Genomic DNA, 22995 nt, shown 5'->3' with positions numbered 1-22995 from the left:
AAAGAAGCTCGCATTACAGCAACAAGAGGTACATCTCCTCCTCGAGAAAGTACTGAATACCCTGGGGGTATGGTACCCTGGGGCACTGGCAGCCCTTGGATCATGGATGTGGTGATAGGCCCCACCACATCCAAGGGCTAGGATGACCCCGGAATACGCCGCCTTATTGATTGCACCATTCACATAGACACAAAAGACATGGATGTGGAGTCTGGTGCCCGTGTAGACACATTGCACTCAAGTGCTAGAGTAGCATCCAACATATAATAACAAAATCATCATGTAAAAGCATTTAATGGTTGAAGCCAGTAAACTATTGTGTTTATAAGGTTTCATAGAGAAAGAAGCTTATGTAAATTGGTGCAACAGTAGTACAAACCACATTAACAACAATTACCCTACATCTTCCATTATGACTTCATTTTATTTCAGATTTATCTTTTTGAAGATCAACTCATTTAAAAACTTAAGATGCTAGAATGGATTTAACTCAAGTATTTATATCATTAAAATGTCTTGTTACATGTGGCCAAACTTCTCCAGAAGTGAGCCAAGATGTGCATGAATTACAATATAAGAAACACATACACTTCTACAAGGTGCCTTGTTTGTGTCCAACACCATGTTGGACCCCGACACTAATGGACACTCCTAGACATGCGTCCGACACTTCATGATCGTGTCCAAAATTTAAAAATATTTTTTATTATTTTGGACAGTTGGTCAACAAATCTTGAACACTTCACCAACACATCTCAAACACTTGAACACATTTCAGACACTTGACCAACACATATATTATATAAAACAAACACATGACAGCCTGAAGACAATATTATGAACATACATCAAGGTGTCAAACCTCTTTTTCTTTTAAAAAATGACATTAAACACGTCACTATAATGAACAAAAACATAACTATATTGACAAGATAGGCGAATAATATGATATGCAATATAATTATTATTTTTATATTCGAATTAGTTTCGTCTTCTAACATGTATAACTTTAGTATAAATGAATTAAAATTCTATACTCAATAGATATAGATATATATATATATATATTTATATTAGTCGTGTCCAAGCTGTATCCGTGTCTTACTTTTTAAAAATTTAACGTATCAATGTCTCCGTGTCGTATTGTATCCATGCTTCTTAGATTACAATTAAGGCGATAAGATTTGAACTCAAGCTCTTCCTGCTTTAATATCATGTCAACATCTAATATTCTAAAAGCTTAAGCAACTAAAGGATGTTAAGTAATTATGTTATCAACATGATCCCTTATGTGTAGTCAAACTTCCCTCCAAGGGAGCCTAACATACGTTCGCATTGACTATCACCACACATGGATGATCCACACTTGCGGGGCTGCACGTGAATTATTATTTGTTATGAACAACTCGTCCGAAAATATAAAACTATCAAAGATGGTGTAACTTAAGTACTTGTATTATCAACACATCTAAACTTAATGAACCATCAATCTAGAAGTTAGAATATTTATTCTAATTCAAATTACACAGTAGCAGCTGCAGCCCGTGCTTGACCCTAAGCTTTGATTTAAGACTCCCATCAATCAGCATGAAACCACACAAACATTGAAGTCAACCACATTCAAATGCCCATAACACTATAATAAATTCAAAAATTAATTTCTTCATAGTTCCATATAAAGAAAAACATATAACACAATTGGAACTAATTACATATTGTTTTGCGTGCTTTAACCATGAACAAATCAGATAGTATAGGAAATATCCCTTGTTGCCAAAGAGCCAGGTTCTATAGCTATTTGCTTCACCATTATTCTATAATAGCTCAAATTATTGGATAAGTAACAGCTTTCAGATTATTGGACCCAGTTCTATAACTTCATTTACTCCAGCTTCCTTTGTCATTCTAGAACTTATCTTTATTTTTTCAAACATTTGGGGGATCACTTGTAAGTTTCACAACGAACGGATTCGTTTCTATAGATATAGCTTGAAAAATAAACTTCTTGTTCGGGGCATTGATGTGTCTTTTACCAAACTTAATTAATTTCTCATAGCAGGATATCCCATGTAACTTCAAGAATTCAATTGTATAAACCAATGGTCACATTCACATATTCTGTTTGACAGTAAATTCAATTTTTTTCCCACCCTAAAAAAGTTGCACATATTTGATCTTTCAATCCATATCAGCTTAGTGGTTTTTCCCTACCTTCATATAAATATATTTTCCAGAGAGAAGTCATGTTCAAATGTTAATTATGCAACTTCAAGTTGAAAAAAATAAAAACAAACAAGCAAACACAATTTTTTTTTTTTTTTTTTTTGATAAGTAAAACCCAATTCACAATAAATTAAAAGAATTTTTTTATTTTTTTATCATGACAAGAAACAGAAAATTTTTTTTTTTAAATTTATAATAAATTAAAAGAATTGAATACTATCGAAACAATATTTTTTGGAAAGCTGCAAAACAATATTTCATTATAAAGAACAATACCTTATTCAGCCAACAGCACTTGAAAAAAATAAAATAAAAGCGATTAATAAAGTGACACTTGTGTTAAACAAATGAGCAATTAACAAAAGGAAATGGCAGAATCAATGTTTTAAGTGTGTGCGCAAAGAGACCCACATGAATGTGTGTATATACACATATACATATACAAAATAGAGAGAGAAAGTAATTGTACCACCGTTCGAAAGCTCCTTGACAGTGCGGAGTGCGGACCCAGAAAACTGATATTACTGTACGGCCTGAAAATTGAGTACTTGCTGTGCATGTCTAGGGTTGAGGGGGACAAGACACACATACATCATTGGGCGGACCCCAAAATTAGCCCACCCAATCAAGCCCAAGTCAACTCAGCCCACCATAGTAATATAAAGGCCCAAGCCCAGAGCCGGCCCTGACCCAATCATTTCAGCCTTCCCCAATCGCCTCCATCTATATTCTCGTTCTCTCTCTCTCTCTCTCTCTCTCTCTCTCACTCTCTCTCTGCAACTACAAACTTCAAAACCCATATCTTTCAGTTTCCATCGCCCGCTGTTCCAGTTCGGGTTCGCCGTTCGCAAGCTTCAGCCGCTGTCTCTCAACTCTCAAGCTTGCCCCACTCTCTCTCTCTCTCTGCAACTGCTAACTTGTATGTATGGGTTTTGTTTTAATTTTTTTTTCTAAATCAACTAATCAAGCTCTGTAATTCTTGTTTTGCAAACTAAATCCGATTTGGTGAAAAAAATTATGATTTTTTTATATATATAATTTTTATTTTATTTTATGAAAGACTAATTGGTAAGTTTGGGTTGAACTTGAGTCTTACCCACTCATTTTCGTGGCCGCGCCTTTTCGTGACACGAGTGTCCACTAGTAGAAGGCCACGACACACATGTTCCGGGGCCAAATAAACGACAAGTCTCGTATATATATAGCATATACGGCAACGGAACATGTATCTTCGAATGGCGAATCTGAGAAGAGCTCTGTTGTCTTCCATTCCCCGGATCCTTAATTCCACCGCCGTGTCTGGCCGGAGCTCCGTCACCACCTCTCCTCCGATCAGTTGCCAGACTCTTTACAGGCAAAGTTTCATCTATATAATAATAATAATTATATAAATGCCTGTTTGCCTGGGTAAGATTTTGTTTGATTGCTATTAATTTGCCTTGTTCTTTTGTTTCAGGCCTTTTGGTGGTTCTCTCTCGCGATTCTATTCTTCTAATCAATCGCTAGATATGGATCTTTCCAATGAAGAAAGCAAAAGGCGCTTATGTAACAGGTACTTAATCATTATGCATTTAAAGGGTCCAATTTGTGTATTTATATGTAAATTATTCAACTGATGATAGTTGATGTTTGTTTCTCTCTCTGCATATATATATATATATAATATAATATGTATTTGTTGTTTAGGCTGTTATACAGGAGCAAACAAAGAGGGTTTTTGGAGCTGGACCTAGTTTTGGGGAAATGGGTGGAGGATCATATCCATTCTATGGATGAAAATGGAATAAAGGCACTTGTTGATGTGCTTGACCAGGTATCGTTTTCTTATTGCACATTCATATCTTTGCCACTCCAACTCTGTTTCTTAAAATATTGGATTATAATTCAGTACTTGTTTCTAAGTTCAATTGGATCATGTTCGTAGTGATCTTGCTAATTTTCAATGATCTTTATGTTTCTCCATCTTTTGTTTGAGAATTATATCCTTATTTAAGGTTGAGAACCAGTGTGAAGAATTATTTGTCTAGAATAAGAGGTTGAACATAGCGACTCCGAATCTGTATGCTATCATCTATAGATGTTGTTGTATTAATGTAGAAATAATGAAATCCTTAAAATACATTATGATTTAACTCCTAAATGAATCTTTAACATTATAGGAGCACAAATAATGCCAAAACAATGTACAGATTCTGCCAAAATTATCTTACCCAATTTTAATCTCTTATTTTTTTCATTGTAAATTTGGTAAAAGGCATAGATGAAATTTATTAAAAATGAATTTGTTTTTATTTATTTATTATTTTATGGACTATTTGGATTCTAAAGTTTTGTGGCATGGGAATTATATTCATTAATTTTTCGATTCCATTATTTCCTTTTCTTCAAGAAACATGTATCATTAGCAGTGTTGTTCATTTTGTGAAACTTATTTATTTCTCAATTTAGTTTCATTATCTATTCCTATCCAATATATATCTTTCAGGTAGTATTTGGAACCCACCCACCATACTATGTTATTCTTAGAGGCACCATGTTTTATTAAAATTGAAGATATTTTATACTATTTATTAATTCAGAATGATGGTTGCTACCTAAGTAGAGAAAGAAACTGCTTTAGAAAAGCTTCATCGAAAAAATCTTAAAAGAAGTTGTGCCACCGGCATTCTACCTTTGTGAAGCATCTCCTTTATGCTTCGACCAAACCGTATAAACCACCATGTTTTGGGGACTATTATCTCTCATCTTGAACCACATAATTGTTTTTTTTTTCCTTTACGTTTTTTAATAAGTAATAAAATTTCATTGAAAGGCGCTCCTAAGGAGAACGCATCCCAAAACACAAGGGCCAACATGACCCACTATACTTTCAACCTATCCACAAAACTCAATATATCCCTCGAAGATTTGCAATGCTCACCTTGTTCCCAAAAAAACAAGGAGTTAAGAATAAGGAATTTGAGCACCCATATTCGAACCTTCTCTCCATCAAAGGAATGTTTGTACCGCTCTTGTCACAAGTATCTCGGACTTGCCTCCTCACTATATAACCTCTCCAAGCCTTGTTTAAGCACTTTGGGGACATTGGCATGACCCACCGAACGCTGAAGAGAACAAAAATCTGAAACTATATTGGAAGTATATTAGATGTATGCTTCAAAATTAATGAAGTTTCCGTATCAAACAAAACATGAAATGGGGTATGGGCTATGTCCCACACATCTTCTATTGGGCATAATACCACCCAAAGTGTCTGACTATGGATAGAAAAGCAGATTCGTGATTTCAATATAAGTGTTTTGGATTACATTCCTTAATTGTTTGACATTAGATGTATGCTTCAAGGAATGTAGTACCTTATTTCATGATCTTTATTGAATGCATAATCCACTTTTAGCCACCATATATATGAAGAGAAATTGTATACTGATAGTAATCAGTGCCCAAAATTTTAAACCTGACAAATCTTACAAAAAGTTCTGCAGCTACCATGCCTTACCCAATTTCATATAACATAGTATTAGACTGTGCTATATATTTTATATGTTTTTAGCATATTTTGCTTTTATTAGAATAAATAGCGAGTCCTAGCATATAGTTTCAATTATTTGTTAATGTCAATCTAAAGAACCTCATTTTTCGTTATTCTATAAATTCAATTTCTTCTTATAAATAGGCTTTTCTAGTAAGGATTTTGTTTGTTATGAGTGTCTCTATACAACATGAGTCAAACAAATTAATATGAATAAATAAAATAAGTTAAATGGATATACGTGTGTGTGTATATATATATATATATTCCCTTTCTGGAAGTTAAAGGAAACACACGCCCATACCCACACCATTCCCCTTGTGGGGCTCGTACTCTCAACCTCCCATGGGAAGGAGAGATCATACCATCCAGGCTAGATGCCCGGTACAATTGTATGGTTTTGGTCAGTATCTATGATTTGGATTCTTGAATATCTCAAAATTTAGGAAATGACCACTCGGGAAATAAGGACGAAAAACTGGTCATGTGTGTGTAAACACATCTGATCTTATCAGAAATGGTGCAGTAGTATTGTAACTCAATAAACAAGGCAAACAAATATGTAACTAATCTGAACTCTAAATACATCCTTGGGCTTGATGACATACGTACCCATGGCCCTATAATGTACCCTGAAGCAATTGATAATTATCCATTATGAAAATAATATATTAAAATTGTTTATAACTATCTATTGTAAAAGTGGAACAAAAAATGGCAATACTAACTAATACTGCAACACAGGCAGAACTTTGATTATCTTTCCTTCAAGTGTACAAGAAATCCTTCCAACTTGATATAAAAAGAATAAAGAGGACAATGCCACCTATCCACTCATAGGGGATTTTATTACAGATATCTTCAAAGAAAAAACGGTTGCCTTCTGTTGACGTTTGAGAGATTAGAGAACAACCCCAAATGGCATCCAGCCACGCCAACCGCCGTCTTATTTGTAATAGCAAATAAGTAGTAGTTTAGTCAGCTAGCCTCTTCAATTACTTCTAGACTTAATTTAGACATTTATAAGCGTTTATAAGAGGGTTATAAAAATTCACTGCATCATTTCACTAAATCTTATCAAACTGAAGTTTTGGAGTTTTGCTAACTGGAAACTCTCTTTACCTTCGATAAAGGTATAGTGCTGGTCTACCCTTTTGGTAAATGAAAACATAAAGAATTGATTTGAGAGAGAATGAGAGTGAGTTGAGCATGGCATAATTAATCGTACTTGCTCTATATTTATCTTTGGTAAGGCTATATCCTAAACCATCTCAGCAATGATTCTACCATTTTGATGATTAGAAACATAATGAAGTTAACTATATGAAAAGGAAACAGAGTCAAGGATATGGTCAAAACCTTATTAGCTTTGTCATCGTGAATAATTGATTGAAAGAAAAGGAATTTAAGTAAGAAGTGAAGTTTTCTGTTCATCTTTAATAGGGATGTGACCTAAATAATACTAACTTTGGCCTCACCCTTTAAACAATTGAGGTAGTTTGACTATAGGACTGTATATTTTGGATGCACAAGCTAAAAAATAAAAAAATAAAAAACAGGAAAGAACTGTTCAAAAGGTCTTTACATGTGCTCTCCTATTCTCGACAATACGCCAAAGTTGACCAAAACAACATCCGTTTGGTATGAAATATATGTCAATACTTGTGCTCAAATTTGGACACGGTCATCCACTACATGTTATGAAAGAAGAAGAAAAGCTCAAGTTTGATGACAGGAAAGGGTTTTGTACTTCTAATATAAATGAACTTTCCCCTTTTAACCTCATCCTATTTAATTAAAATTATAATTCAGTATACTTTTAAAGAACAACAATATCACTTGTTACACTATTTTTTTTTTTTGGGTAATTGATAATTTTATAAACCAAACGAAAACCATATTATGTTATTTACTATTAGCATGACAGGTTATGTATCTAAATGTTTAGGATGTGTCCATGTGCCCCTATCTAACTTTTGGACACATTTTAAACCTAGTCCACGTATCTTAAGATTTAGGGTACAGGAAGGTTGGGCACTTCGATGTATACTTGCATCTAGGGGTGGCGATCTTTGTTAATTGGTCATGTTCATGTTGTATTGAGATAAGAGTATTCTGTTATACGGGTCTTCCTGATCATGATTAATTTATTATTCGGGTCAATGTTATTAAAGGCTCAAGGCGCACCAAGGCGCTAAAGGTCCTTTGGAGCCTAGGCGCGTGCTTGAGTGAAGTGAGGCGCACAATTGAAATTTTAAACTGCCATAATAACATTTATATCTCACAAGTCATATCAATATTTTCTAAAAATTAATATCCAATATAAAAAGTAAATCCATCAACTATATAAGCATTCAAGAACCATAAAATATAGCACAAATTTGTTTTCTTGAAAGGCAAAACAGAGTACAAAAATATATAAATCTATTTAAAAAACTGTTAACAAGAAAAGAAAAAAAAATAGAGCCAAAAAAGAAAAAGAAAAAAGAAGTAGATGAAGACAGAGAAGTAGATGAGAAAAGATAGAAAGTGTTAAAGAAGAAAAAGGAGAAAAAAAAATAGGGCCCAAAAAAAAAAAAAAAAAAAAGACAGAGAGGAGAACTAGACGGAGAGAAAGAAGTAAACAAAGATGAGAAGAGAAGAGTAGAGGAGAAGAGAGAGAAGAAGAAGAAATAATTGACATGACTTCGTCATTCATCTCTGCCACTAGCTTCGTCGTTGCTCTCACAGTCTCACTCTTTCTATGTTCGGTCTTGGACTTTCTTATTTGTTTATTCTTTTGAACAAAAGATCCTTCTCTGATATGCTTAGGCTTTCTTATTTGTTTTTGAAGTTGCCAAAAGTACCCTTTTTGGCTTAAGAGATGGAACAATCATTTTTAAAAAAAAAACAAAAACAGCGAGGTGCGCCTAGGCGCACTGAGACAAATAGGACGAGGCGCAACCGAGGCGCGTGCCTAGTAAACATCAGTGAACCTGGGATGACAACAGGCGTTAGACCTGCGCCTCGAGCCTAAGCGCACGCCTAGGCTCGCCTTTTACAACACTGATTCAGGTCAAGCACCCTTTACATAAACACAATCCATTTATTAAATAGATAAAACAAAACGACCCTACTGATCTTGCTATATGCATCATGTGGAAAGTGCTTGGTGTCCCGAGTGTTAAACTTCAAGATGTCATAGTTCAATGTTTTTTCATTGTTCTTCTAGTGTAATTTTTTGGTAGCTCAATGCTGCTTGTATTGTAGTAGGGCTATGCCCTTGCTGCAAGCTGTTCTTGCACTATTAGTGCTTCTTCTGTTGTTTTGTTTTGCAGCAAGGGGCCCTTGCAGTTTGGCCTTGTATTTATTTTTTTTGATTTGTATAATAAAATTTCATTCAGGGAAAAAAAAAAATGACCCATTTATTGAACAAATAAAAAGATTGTCTCGTGTAACCTGTGTAATAATAGGTCGTGTAACCTAGAACATGACATACTCTATTTTTTTTTTAATAAGTAGAGCATGAGACTCTTTTAGCAACCTGTTTATTGTTTTTCTTAATTTTTAAATACAAAAATAACAAAAACTAATTAAAATATAGAATTAAAATTATGGATCACTATTTATCTTAATAAACTACACAATTAATCTCGAGTTTCACTATATTAACATACTAATCTAAATAAATTACCTATTATACAGGTTGAAATGATTTCAGGTCAATTAATTGAATGGGGTCAAATTGGGAAAAGCAGGTTGAGTTCCCGAATCCAAACACTACCGGTTTATGTTAATGGGTTAACCAGGCTGACACAATTATGATATAAGCCTTATTGAGGTTAATATAAACCTGCTAATTTAGTCATGTTGATTTCTGCACTAGTATACGTACCTAAGTATGGGTTAGCATTGCTAGATAGCAAGTGTTTTTTCTTTTCTATAAAACATGTATTTTTGAAGTTTATAATTTTGCAAAATAGTGGAAATTGGAGGATATCGTGGGTCTGTTGGAGATGCTGTACCGCCAGGAGGTGGATGGTGATGTGGTTGACTCTCGCGTGTGGGTGCTCTCTTCTCAAGGGAGATCTGATGTGCATTCTTTCTAAAGAGCCCTCTCAGATGCCCTGGCGGTTGCTTTCCCTTGAAAGTTGTGTGGCGCACAAAAACTCCCCTCTAGGTGGCTTTTGTTGCTTGGACAACAATTCTAGGGAGGATCCTGACCCTGGACAATTTGCGGAGGAGACATATTATTGTCAATTGGTGTTGCATGTGCAAGAGGGATGAGGAGTTGGTTGATCACCTTTTGCTGCATTGCCCTGTGGCTAGGGATCGCTGGGCCTTCCTTTCGCTTTGTTCGGCATGCAGTGGGTTATGCCTTGGTCTTCGTTAGGATTGGTTGAGGCTTGGATGCGGTGCATAGTGGGTCCCCAAGCCCGTGACTATTGGAGAGTGGCACCCTTGTGTGTGTGGTGGTGCTTATGGAGGGAAAGGAATAGGAGTCCTTTGATGGGGAGGATAATCCTATTTGGGCGCTGAAATTCTCTATTCTTAGTTCTCTTTTTTGTTGGGTTTCTGGGAGATATTGTAAATCCATCGGGGAGATATTCCCTTTCTCTTGCCACTCTCTCTTCTTTACTGGCTCCCTCTTGAAAGATTTCCGTAAAAAAGAGCATTGCTTGAAGAGTTTCATTGTCTCTTGGCTAAGCAAGGTAAAGAGGTTCTGCTTGGGAGTTGTTTCGTTCTTGCTCTGGATGGATCATTCGTAGCCTCTTCATAGTTGGCGGGATCTTGCTCTTCTAGGATTCCTCCTTTCTTCTTATCGGTTATTAGGCTTTCGTCTTTGTGGAAGATGGATGTGATACTCAATCAAACCTGGTACCGTCAAGCACTGGATAGTGATTTTTTGGACATATTGAGAGGCTGAAGCCTGAGGGGCCTATGAACGCTCTCTAATACAATCTTACTTATTTATTAAAAAAAAATAAAAATAAAAATAAAAAAATATAAAAGAAGAAGAAGTCAAACACAATGAAACACTTTTTAGAAAAACATCTTCTTTTTTCCTTTCTAAGGTTAGTGGATGGTTTTGCTCACTTTAAGGCGAACTTGGGGTGATTTTGGTATTCCTTAAGATTATGACAATATCGAGATGGAGAAAGCGCCAAAACTATAATGCATTCACAAAACTTATATCCTCGTCATCATCACTTAACAACACCACCATGGATGCTCACAGTGTGATAGTTTTAACTATAATGCATACACAACTTTTAGAAAGAAAAAAAAAGGAAGTAGAAGGAAGGATCATGAAAACAGATATTAAGAGCAGGAATTGATCTTTCTGAAGCAATAAAATTTTAAAAATGAATGAAAGAGTGCATTCTCCTTCCCATCTTCCTCTTTCTTCTCCTCTTCACTTGTGTTTTAGGGGATGTGGACTGAGAACTATGGGCTTGAGCTTGTAAATAGAGAATGTGTGTAAATGTGTGTTGCTAATGCGTTGGAGGAGTGTTTGTAGTTGATGGAGAGACTTCTAGGAATATTTTGATTCTTTGGAGGGTAAAAGGGTGTGATATATCATATCTAAAGTAAAATGATTGTGTAACTGTGGGCTGGGTTGAAGGTAAAAGTGGAAAATAAACACATGCCAGATTCATTTTCCTTTATTCATACGTGGAAAAGTTGGAAATGTTGAAGTCTGTACTAATGGGCTGGACCAATTTGATTTTGGTCTAGATGCAAGCTGTGAACTTTACGGGTTATATCTTTAGCCGTTTGGAGACAAACTACAGTCTATCCAGGTAAAAAATTGCCTTGGACACAAAATGTGTTGTATGCAAGAAAGCATGTCTGCTTCCATGCAGATCATATATTAAATTCAAATGCAACATAGTTGCATCTAAGTGAAATTCTTTTGGATGCAACTATATCAATTTCCTATTGAACTCATCTACCGTTGAATCGAACTAAAAGTTGTTTTGAGTCTGACTATTGAGAGTGAAAAGCAAAGCCCAATGCCATCTTAGTGTGTGATTTTGACTCTGTTACCTCGTCTTTTAACGTGATAAAATGGGTGCTATAGAATCACTTTCTTGGAGAACAATGTATGATTCGGAGCTGGAGTCTGTGGATGCCTTCTTTGAGGTCTTATACGGGGCGAGAGGAAGGATGAAATGAGGTGGATCCTGTGCAATAATAGCCAGTTTGGAATGAGATGTTTTACAGTGTTTTAATGGTGTAGATAGGCGATAATTTGTTTGTAAAAGGATATTTAGAAAGTTAATCTTTTTTGTTTTCTATTCGTTTCTTTGTTTGCCCCCCTAATGGCTAGTGTTCCTGGAGACTAATCTATGGATAAATTGAGGAACAAGGGAGTGTAGATTACAAATTAGTTTTGTGTTTGAAAGAAAGCTGAAGAGACCTTTAAGTATCTCCTTCATTACTAGGTGAAATGAGATCTGCAGTACATAATTTTTATTCATTTTTTTGGGTTTGCATTACGTTATGCCACGGTCTGTAAAGAATTTCTTGAATGCTGAACAAATGGATTCACTGATAAAAGTTTCTTTTCTTTTCAATGGGAATGATGGGCTACATAATGAGTAGTCTTTGCTACCAATAAAAACCTCCAACAAGAATGAAGGCGTGATATGAGCATAATGAGCCCATGTCTGTTGTGTGACTACTAAGAAACTTTACCAACTAAATAGAGAGTGTGGAAAGAGCAGGGTATGCATTCTTTTTGAGGTTGAGAAGATGATTATATATAGGATTAAATAGTGCATCTTCTATTGATTGATTAGATATATTTATATACAAGGTTACAATTGAGTGTCCTGAATTAAGGATCACAATCAAATCTCCTAAAAAGATCAATGATGTTAGATTCCAGTTCTTAGGACATTTCTTGGGCTGGATATTGGGTGTCACTTCTCAATCCTCATCGCTATACTATTCTCTTTGAATACTGGGGTCTTTGAATACTGCGGCGAACATGTCACACTGCAAATTAGATTGGTTTTAAACTGGTCATGCATGTTGAAGGATAAGAAACTACCCCATTTTACTATTAATCAAACTTTTGAAATGTCACTGAGATCAATTATGTTGTGCTGCGTGGATTTTTTTTCCCGGTTGCTGGTCTGTGAGGTTGAAATTGGACTCTGTTCTTATTGGTTTCATGTGGAAAGACACGACTTTGCAATTATTTCTGCTTACCTTTTTAGGCTTAACTATTGAAATGACTTTCTAATTGGAGTATTTTAGGAATTTGTTTGCCTTTTTTAGCACCTTGGTTCTGGGCTACATGTCATGGCTCAGTTTTAGAAATTGGACTATTTTCTTATTCAGATATGTTGATTGTTTGCAGGAAAACCCAAATCTCTGGAAGTGGTTAAGTGGCCAGGAGCAGCCCCCTGATGCATTAAGCATGAATCCTGTAAGACGGCATGATCTAAAAGAAAAAATTGCAATTTTACTCCTTTAGTTGTGTTTAGAAACTCTTTCAGTTGCATTCTCAAGTTCTTTTATTATGCTGCGGCATAGGTGTTCTCTGCAATGCATGAGAAGGTTATGAAGAATCTCAATAGCCATTCTGCTCCGGAGACACGGGCGACACCCGGGCAACCATGGGTAAGAGGGTGGGATGATATCAAGAGAAGCCGAGACAGCCCTATTTCCGGAAACCAGTAACCATACCATACCATTTCTTCCCAAAGTAGAAGGTGGTTTCAGAGAATTGCCTTCTTTTGTACCGAGTATAGAATAAATATAATGCATTCATGTGTAAATTATTGTTCTTTGCATGAGTAATGATCATAATTTAAATGAGTGTGAGTGACTATGAAATAAGGGAGAGTTTCCTCTAGATCCATATATTGCTAATATTAAATTTGGCTTTAATATGAGCACTGTCGCATAAATACTTCATGTCAGCATTGTATTTCTATTGATATTATTTCATATACTGTATTGAATTTGATATTTTGCAGATATTTCCATTAATCAGAAAATATCAACATACCTTCCCATTATTATGCTTTACAGTATCTACCAAGATTTCAAAATGATGGAGAACATGAAAGTGGTGTCTTATGTAATACGCCCTTTTTGGTAACCTAACTTTATAAGAGGGTAGTATAGAGAAATGATAAACATGGTGAATGATTTTCATGACAAAGTATCATGAATGACGTGACATATGAGTTGGCTTTTTAAGAGGGAAAATAGGAGAAAGAGAAACTACAAAATATTGTGATTAATAAATATGTGTGTGTGTGTGTCTATATATATATATATATAAAAGTGAAGATCAAGTGGAGTAAGTGTCCAACCACAAGCTATGGTGTAATGTCATGATTAATAATAATAAAAAAAGCTTCCCAACATCTATTCACAATTTTTGTTAGGGATTATGGATACTATGTTGCATAGAATTGGAATCTTCATGGATTCCATTATTGTATGATTGTTTGAGAGAGAGAAAAAGTTAAGCCGATGATTTAGAAAAAGAAAATAAAATAAAATACCAAAGAAGTAACTGAATGATTTTGGGAAAAATAAAATAAATAAAATAAGAGGTATAGGTAAGTTGGGTGGAAGGGAGAAAATAAAATAGATAAGTGGGATGGAAGGGAGAAAATAACGTGATAGTTGGGACCTACAAGAGTTGATCAAAATGAACTTTGGTACTCAAAAAAATAAAAACAAAATGAACTTTGGTACTCAAAAAAATAAAAACGTTGTCGTAGTATCATTCATGATGGAAATTTAGAATTTTGTTTCATGTTGTGTATTATTGTTTTTCGAGTGATAGAAAATGAATTTTCAAATATACCTTTATGTGATGGGTCCACATATTTTTATAACTTTTTAGTCAAGGAGGATAAATTACGGATATTTAAAAAATAGTACATTAAATCTTGAATTGATACAATTATTTTGGAAGTCAAAAAATAGAAATGTGAACGATTTTTATGGGCCGGGGAGTATGTAAATACCCCAAAAAAAAAAAAAGGAAAAAGGAATATGACTATTAATTTAAAAAAAAAAAAAAATGATTGACAAAACACAATGCATTCGTAAGATGCATGTGGTGGACCATAGAGTGGGTGCTTATGAAGACTTGGGTGAGTGTAGCATTGTTGGAAGAAGAATAAGATAGGAGATATAAAGCAAACCTCACAATCCTCATCCTCAATCTCTCTCTCTCTGAATTTTCCTTCAACAAGAATGGCCTCAACATCCAAACCCAACTGTTTCTCTCTCCTCTCTCTTCTCTTTGCACTCTCTCTCTCCTTCCCCTCGATTGCCTCAACCGACCCAATTCCAGCAGCATGGCCACACCAATTCCACTCCCTCATCTTCATGAACAACAGTGGAACCCTCCAAATGGTAGACCTCTGGTACGACTGGACCGGAGGCCGGAACTTCAACATAATCCAGTACCAACTGGGTAAGCTTCTGTACGACCTGGAATGGGACAATGGCACCTCCTATATATACACCCTGGACTCTAACCGGGAATGCAGGGTCTTGAATTTCTCTGTGGGGATTCTCAGACCCAACTGGCTTCAAGGTGCGAACTACCTTGGCCAGCAGTACAGGGATGGCTTTCTTTGCAATGTGTGGGAGAAGGTCGACTTCATTTGGTACTATGAGGATGTCATCACCAAAAGACCTGTTTCATGGATATTCTATACAGGTGTGTGTGTGTTTTGTGTGTTTTTGTGTGTGTGATTTCTTTATACTATATTTTGGTTTGGTCTGTCAACTTCCAAAAAAAAATATTTGGTTTGGTCTGTTACAAGCAATGGGTTGTTCTGTATTTGCCCTTTTCAATTCCCAATTTTTAGTTGTCATCCTAGTTGCCAATAGCAGGGTAGGTTTCACCTTTTTAGGTGACAGTGGTTGCAATTGCCTGAGGCCTCATGTAGAGAAAAAAAATAAAAATAAAAATAAGATGTAAGAGTGCATCTACTACTGTTTAGAGAGAAATTGAAGGAGAAAAATAAATGATGGGAGAAAATGTAGGAAAAAACAAGCAATAAATGAAACACCTTACTTTTATTTTGGGTACATAAGCCCTTTAAGTTTTAAAAAATGAACAAATAAGGATTTAATTAGTATAATATGTCAAGAAATCACATTAAAGTAATCTTGTGCGTTGCACATGCTTATATTCCTAAATTGGTCTTTTGATCTCTCCAGAATGTCCTTATACCGTTTTACATATAAACACAATTTCCCTCTCTTTTTGTTAGCGTGCTTTTGTCATTTTACATTTATTTTGTTTTTCACTTTTTTTTTTTTAAATTCATAAGGGTACTTTAGTCTTTTATTGGATCCACTGAGCATGGACAGCAAACCCTTATTCACGTCAAAAATAAAAATTACAGACTTATAAGAACTGATAGAGAGTTATTTATCTTATTTACATATCACAACAGTGTTTATGGCTCGTGATTTATCTTAACATATTAAATCTTTCAATGATAAGTTTAGCACCTTTTATATTATTATTATTATTATTATATAGTCAGTCTCTTGCTAGAAAAAGGATGAGACTTTTGTCTCCGATTATATGTCATTTCATCAATATACTCTTGGACAAATTAAATAGAAAAATATGATATATGTAACTAATTCCAAATAATTGAAAAAAGTTTGTTGAATTAAGTAGTTCAGTTGATTTGTTATCTATATTTACATATGAAATGTTTCAATTTGTAAAAAAAATTAATAAAGATGTTAAATTCAGCTTCTAATGCTTGAATGAATTTGATTATGATTTTGAAAGACATTGAACTGCAGGATATACAGCACATGTAATGACATTTGAAGTGGGAAGAGTGCTTGAGAATCCGAAATGGCAAGCTCCTGTGTACTGTTTTGAGGAGGCCTACAAGGAGAAGAATTGTTTGGTTGAATCTGCGGCCAACGCTGGTCCTCATGGGGGTTTAATGAGGAGAAAGTATTAAATATACTTGGGGGTATGGCACAGTACGAGCTATTAAATCATGGATGTGATGGTGGGCCCCACCACATTCAAGGGTATGGATTATCACGGAATATCATACCCCTAGGTATTTAATATTTTCTAGTTAAATGAAAAGTGTTATGGATACCTCAAAGAGGTTTTAAATGCAGCTAGAATTGTTCTTAATGTAGTCATGGATAAATCTTAAGACTATTATTATCTAAGGCTCCGATTTGTTTAGAGTGCAAGTAGAAAATTAGACTTTGATGTGGGTAATAATATGTCTTACGGAAAATTTTATGCTTTTAGGCGCAATAAAGAATGTACTTTATATTAATTAAGAGATGAACTGGATCTAAGATAAGGTAAACAAATTATGAGAGCTATCATAACAATTTGCCCATGATCGCTGTTATGGCGAATGACTCTTAAGTATGAGAGAGATATAGACTCTTGTATTGATTAATAGCTGTTTTGATTTATTCGGCCAGACCCATAGAGTCTAATGACAGGTACTTTGAGTTACTATTTATTAATAGTTTCGGAATGTACTCACAAGATTTGTATCAACGCTATCACATTTCTTTTTATTTGATTAATTTGATCACGAGAAATTCAAGGCCTCCGTGGTTTTGACAAAATGATTTTGTATATATTTATTTATTAAATAGATTATTTTATCAAATAATTCTTTACGTGATCAAATTGGAAATAATCAAAGAGTCTAAACAAATGGATTTACCAAGGGTTGTGTAGCGTAATGGTATCTCTTCACATTCTAATGTAGAAGATTGAGGGTTCAAGTCTCCATATTAGTAAAAAGTGGGTGAGTGAGTGTGTGTCTTACCTTGAATAAATAAATAAATAGATTAATTAAGCGGTCTGAATTGATGGCTATTATTATTCGATAGTTAAATTCAGGGATGGACCCGATATTATGTGAGGGGGGCAATGTTAATTTTTTAATACATAAAAAAATAAATAAATAAATTTAAAAACTCTTCTGGTTTTTCTTCTTTAGGAGTTGTATCCTAATCTGAGATAAGAGATTTTCTTCCAAATCTTCCTTTGTTGTTTAATGCCTCAAGCTTCTTTTGGTTTTGACATTGGAGTAAGGATTATTAGCCATATAGTGCCTAATTTACCACAATCATAGCAGATTTGGTTATGTGGCTGAGTCCTCTTCTTGAATCTGAATTTCTTAGCTAAGTAAGCTACTTCATCTTCTTCAAGATCATCATCTTCAGACTTCTGTTTAGTTTCTTCAATCACTTATTTGGCCTTAAAGGGTTACTTCTTTTTTGTGATAGTTTGGAACTCTAATTCTCATCTAATAAACTACGAGTGAGGCTTGGAAATCACCAATCTTCATTTGGGACATATCTTTGTCTTCACGGATAGTGACTTTTGTATTGAACCTTGGAGTTAAGGACTTGAGTATCTTCTTGCAAGCATTTGAGTCATTCACATCTTCACCAAAAGCCTTGATGTTGTTGACAACTTCATTTATTCTGAACAAATAGTCTGAGACAACTTCCCTTTCTTCCATCTTATAGCTTTCATATTAAACTTTCAGTAGCTGTATCTTGTTTTCCTTTATCACATTGTTGCCTTCATGAGCAGCTTTGAGAGAGTCCCACATTTCCATAGCTATTTTACAGTTTTTTATTCTCATGAACTCTTATTACTTGAGAGCATAGAAGAGATCATGTTTTGCTCTTCCGTCATTTGCCAAAGTTGTTTTATCACCAGCTGAAGGATTATCTAGATTGAGAACAACCACACCAATAACAGTGGCAAGCTAGACATTATAGAATTGGGACATGCGAAATGTTTCCATCCTTGTTTTCCATGAATCATAGTTGGAACCATCAAAGTCAGGTGCTTTATTAGTAACTTGACCTTCATTCATCGTACAGGATTTTCTGCTGGTTGGTTAAAACCTCAATAGGCAAACCAAAGCTCTGATACCAATTGATGAACTAAGAGGGGGGGGGGGCGATGGGGGTGGATTGGTTTTCTTACTTAACTTCTTTTCACACTTAGAATGTTTTCAATACACACACAACGCTCAAACATTCAACCACAAGTACACCTGGATGTTACAAGGAAAATCTCTCTCAACTATAGATCAAAAATCTTGGTTCTTGGCCACAGCCAATGTAATCTCCACTAGTTATAATCAAGTAGTTACACATCCAGCTGTCTTATTCTCTACACACACCTTTGTTCAAGATGAAACCTTAGTTTTCACAGCCTCTACACACACACCAGCTCCACTTGGTGCTCAACAACACTCCCTCTATCCTAAGCCCCCCTGCTCCTATGAGCTCTCACAGCTCACCTAATACATATAAAATGATGTATTACAACTATACTCAAGCTATTACATAAGATAAAAGTGAAAATACAGCTTAAAGTATCAACAACAGTAACTACACATCATTATGCAGAATCTGTGGAAAAAGAGCAAAATTGGAATTTCGTACTATTACAGACCTTAAGATGGTTCCCTCAACATTATATCACCATTATATACTTGCTCAAATGATATTCTTAATGGTTCAAGCAAGGTGTATCACAATTACAACTCAATAGGGCTTATCTCAGCTAAAATACTAGTTTAAGAGGGTTCATAAGACCAAAACCTGTTATATATGGTCACTTTGCTGGCCAAAACTCAACTTGCACAGCCTCAAATCATATATATAAGCATGCTTAGATAATAAGGATTCAACTCACAACAATATATCATGTGTATGTGTTTAAATCAGAAGGCTAAACCAGAAAATAAGATGGAGGTTTTAGACATCAAAATGAATTACAACAAGAATATGTGCATGAACAATGATTCTGCAGTTGTCAAATAGTAAAACAAACTTGCCTTAACCTCCGGACACCACTGAATTAACCTCAAGCTTGGAATGAACCTCTGAACCCGCCCTTTGCACTAGAAAAATAGCAACACATAACCTTGTTCATCTTCATCAAGTACTCACTTACACTATATGGATTACTAAAATGATTTGGGTTCACAAATTAGTCTCACAATTGTTCTTAGTGTCTCGAGTGTTTGTCACAATATAGGTCACAAGGATGCTCACAAAGGTGCTCACTCAAAAGCTTAAAGAGCCACAGTTTTATTTTTAATAGTTGATACTCATTCACACACATGTCTCCATGGAGGCTTAAACCCTTGACCTCTATTTGGGAAGTAAGGGCCTGAAAGACATAGTTTTATAACAGGACATAGTGAACCTTGAGCTCAAATACCTACCCTAATAAGGAAAATACACATGGCATCATCTGTCAATGATTGGTCAAAGAATATTCTCACATTCCCTCAGCAAAAATACCAAAATACCCCTTACACAACTCACTGTTTTGTCCACCAGTAAGCATACTATTTGATAGCTTGTATATATATGTATACAACAATATATATCAAGCTTAATCACTAAAAAATGCATAACAAGTCTCAATTTTCTCACACTAGGACCACAGAACACGTGTCACACATTTGTTCATCAATTGTAATGTCCAATTAATATACCCCCGTGAAAGACACTTGTCAATATACACAAAATCATGTAGCTGCAGTTGTGATCACTTAATTAAAGTGCATTTATGAGCAATGCAATACAATGTAGTATCCTAAACGGATGTATAATGACAAAATACATATGAGAAAAGACTTAATTGCCAATGACTCTGTAGCCAAATATCACTTTCTGTAATAGTCCTGTAAACCTTAATTTTCCTGTGATGAGCACTGTTAACAGAATGTACCTTTATCAAGCTATCTCAAGTGATATCGATCTCATGAATTTAAAATGATAATGCTACCCCTGCAAGCCTCTATAATGTACTGAGTATACTAAAGCCACATGAAACTCACATAAATAGACCTGTGACTACTTTTTGACATTTAAAAGGGTAAATCCTAATTCAAAGATGAGACCAACAAAAATAATTAAGTGAAGCATAACAGGTGAATAATTGGAGTGTGATTATCATATCTTAATAATCGGATAAAGAAAAAGTTGACTTAAAGAACATATGTCGAGTAAGAAAAGAAGAAATAAAGAAAAATTGAAAGAGAAACTTGTTGGAAATGGGGGCATTAAAAACATAAACTTTGTATGAGATTTAGAATAGATTCAGCTAAGAATTTTTTGCAGATCTCTAAACGAGCGCGTTTCTCTCTGCAAGGAGATGAACGTGGTATATTTACTTTCTCAAATCCGTTTTCGGGTGAATGAGAAATTAGCTCTAAAGTGCGGTTGTTTGATAAGCCTAAATGGGTATGAAAAATGTGGGAAGTGTTTGCCCCACACGGAAAAAATGTTGAAACCAATTGAAATTTAAATAAGCCAAATTTGGGATTTGGGCTTGGGCTTGGGCTTGGGCTTAAGCTTGGGCCTAATTGTAAAATCCGATTATTCTTTTTACTAAATAGAATTTTGGATTGGGCCTTTATTTTTGGGCTAGGCTTATTTAAATGGGTGGTTGGCTTCTAAATTTAAATTAAAAGTTAGTTTTTTAAAAAAGGTTGCATCTATTTCCAAAGGGTTGCATCTGTTTTCCAAAGAGTTGCATCTGTTTCTAAAGGGTTGCAACTGGTGTTGAACTAACATTACCCATGGTTGCACCCATACCCGAAAAGGCACTTTGCTTCATATAAATACCCCCATTTGGGATCATTTGCTATCACACCAATTCAGAAAATCATTCTTCTCTTTCTAAATTATCTTCTTCCTTCTTTCTTCTTTTATAATTGTATGTGCGTTCGAGCTCTAGTCTGTGGGTTTGAGCCTTAGTCAGTGTGTTCGAGTCCAACTTCGAGTCAGAGAGTACTACACCAAGCCGGTTCACCTATTCATTTGGTTTGCAGTGTTATTACCGAAGGAAGACAGTCGTTGTATCCTGGGAGATAGACGCCACTGAGTCCGTTAGCATCATAGCGGGGCGAATCTGTCTTAAAAACATAGAATCAAATTCTAGTCTTGACTTTTAATCAGGTTCCTTTATTTATAGTTTTTTATTTTATTATATTAAACTATATATTATAAGTAATTATATATATAGATTATTATTTTATAATACTTATATATATATATAAACATTATATTTTTACATATTATTTAAATAAATAGTACTATAGTATATGGTATACTTAGATAATATTTTGGACAACAATCTTAAGACAAATTCCACTTTATTATAGTATTAATTATTTAATTATTATTGTTGTTGTTATAATTATTGTAATTTGACTCGTGGTTTGTATATTTAATATAATTAGACGAATGACAAGTATAAGTACTACTATGCCTAATGTTCCCGTCAATCATGAGGAGAGGCCCGAAAAATTTAATGGGGCTGAGTTTAAAATGTGGTAATAAAAAATGATATTCTACCTTACAACTTTGAATCTAAGTAAGTACCCAACTGAGACTACCCCAGTATTAGAAGAGGGTGAGACTGACATTACAAAGTTAGGAGTTGTTGATGCATGGAAGCATGGAGACTTCCTATGCAAGAACTACATCCTCAATGGATTGGACAACACTTTATATAATGTGTAACAGTCTAATGAATACTGTTAAAGAGCTTTGGGAGTCATTAGACAAGAAGTATAAAACAGAGGATGCTGGCTTGAAGAAGTTCGTGGTCGGACGATTTCTGGATTTCAAAATGATAGACTCAAAGACAGTCATGAGCCAAGTGCAAGAGCTCCAACTAATCCTACATGAGATACATGCTGAGAAGATGACTTTGAGTGAATGTAGCTTCAATCATTGAGAAGCTGCCACCTACTTGGAAAGATTTCAAAATTTACTTGAAGCATAAACGCAAGAAATAGGGCTTGAAGACCTGATTGTTAGGCTGAGAATTGAAGAAGATAACTGTACATCTGAAAAGAAAGCCGAAAATTCTTCAATGGTGTCAAAGGCAAATGTAGGGGAATTTGACAGAAAAATAAGAAGAGGAAGCACTTTGGAGAAGGTCCCAGCCAAGGAAACTATAAGAGGTTCACTGAGAAGTGCTTCATATGCGGCAAGCTAGGACACCGAGTTAAAGACTGTCGTAGCCGCAAAGCACAATATAATCCCAAGAAAAAGACCACTGAGGTGCACATTGCTGAGGAAGATAAGTTGACAGCTGATGCGTCAGAGCTAAATCTTTCAGCTGTGGTTTCTGAAATCAACCTTGTGAGTAACAATAGAGAATAGTGGGTGGACACAGGGGCTACTCGTCATGTTTGCTCAGAAAAAAA

General features: G+C 35.0%; 2 protein-coding genes across 2 annotated transcripts; both read left to right on the top strand.

Moving 5' to 3' along the window:
* Positions 1 to 2986: 2986 nt before the first annotated feature.
* On the top strand, positions 2987 to 13770 carry LOC132283338 (succinate dehydrogenase assembly factor 2, mitochondrial). The gene is made up of 5 exons (XM_059785277.1): positions 2987 to 3577; positions 3680 to 3775; positions 3910 to 4036; positions 13107 to 13175; positions 13283 to 13770. Exons 1-5 carry the CDS (start codon positions 3447 to 3449, stop codon positions 13427 to 13429), a joined length of 570 nt encoding a protein of 189 aa, XP_059641260.1. The 5' UTR covers positions 2987 to 3446; the 3' UTR covers positions 13430 to 13770.
* Positions 13771 to 14884: 1114 nt separating this feature from the next.
* On the top strand, positions 14885 to 16955 carry LOC132283337 (uncharacterized protein At4g14100-like). The gene is made up of 2 exons (XM_059785276.1): positions 14885 to 15440; positions 16550 to 16955. Exons 1-2 carry the CDS (start codon positions 14969 to 14971, stop codon positions 16714 to 16716), a joined length of 639 nt encoding a protein of 212 aa, XP_059641259.1. The 5' UTR covers positions 14885 to 14968; the 3' UTR covers positions 16717 to 16955.
* Positions 16956 to 22995: the final 6040 nt, after the last annotated feature.

The sequence above is a fragment of the Cornus florida genome, unplaced genomic scaffold (assembly GCF_030987335.1).
Source record: "Cornus florida cultivar Cherokee Brave unplaced genomic scaffold, ASM3098733v1 CherokeeBrave_3.0.0_Hap2_Chr11, whole genome shotgun sequence".
NCBI classification, from domain to species: domain Eukaryota; kingdom Viridiplantae; phylum Streptophyta; class Magnoliopsida; order Cornales; family Cornaceae; genus Cornus; species Cornus florida.
The sequence above is the reverse complement of the archived record's forward strand: the minus strand, read 5'-3'. Positions and strand labels throughout refer to the sequence as shown.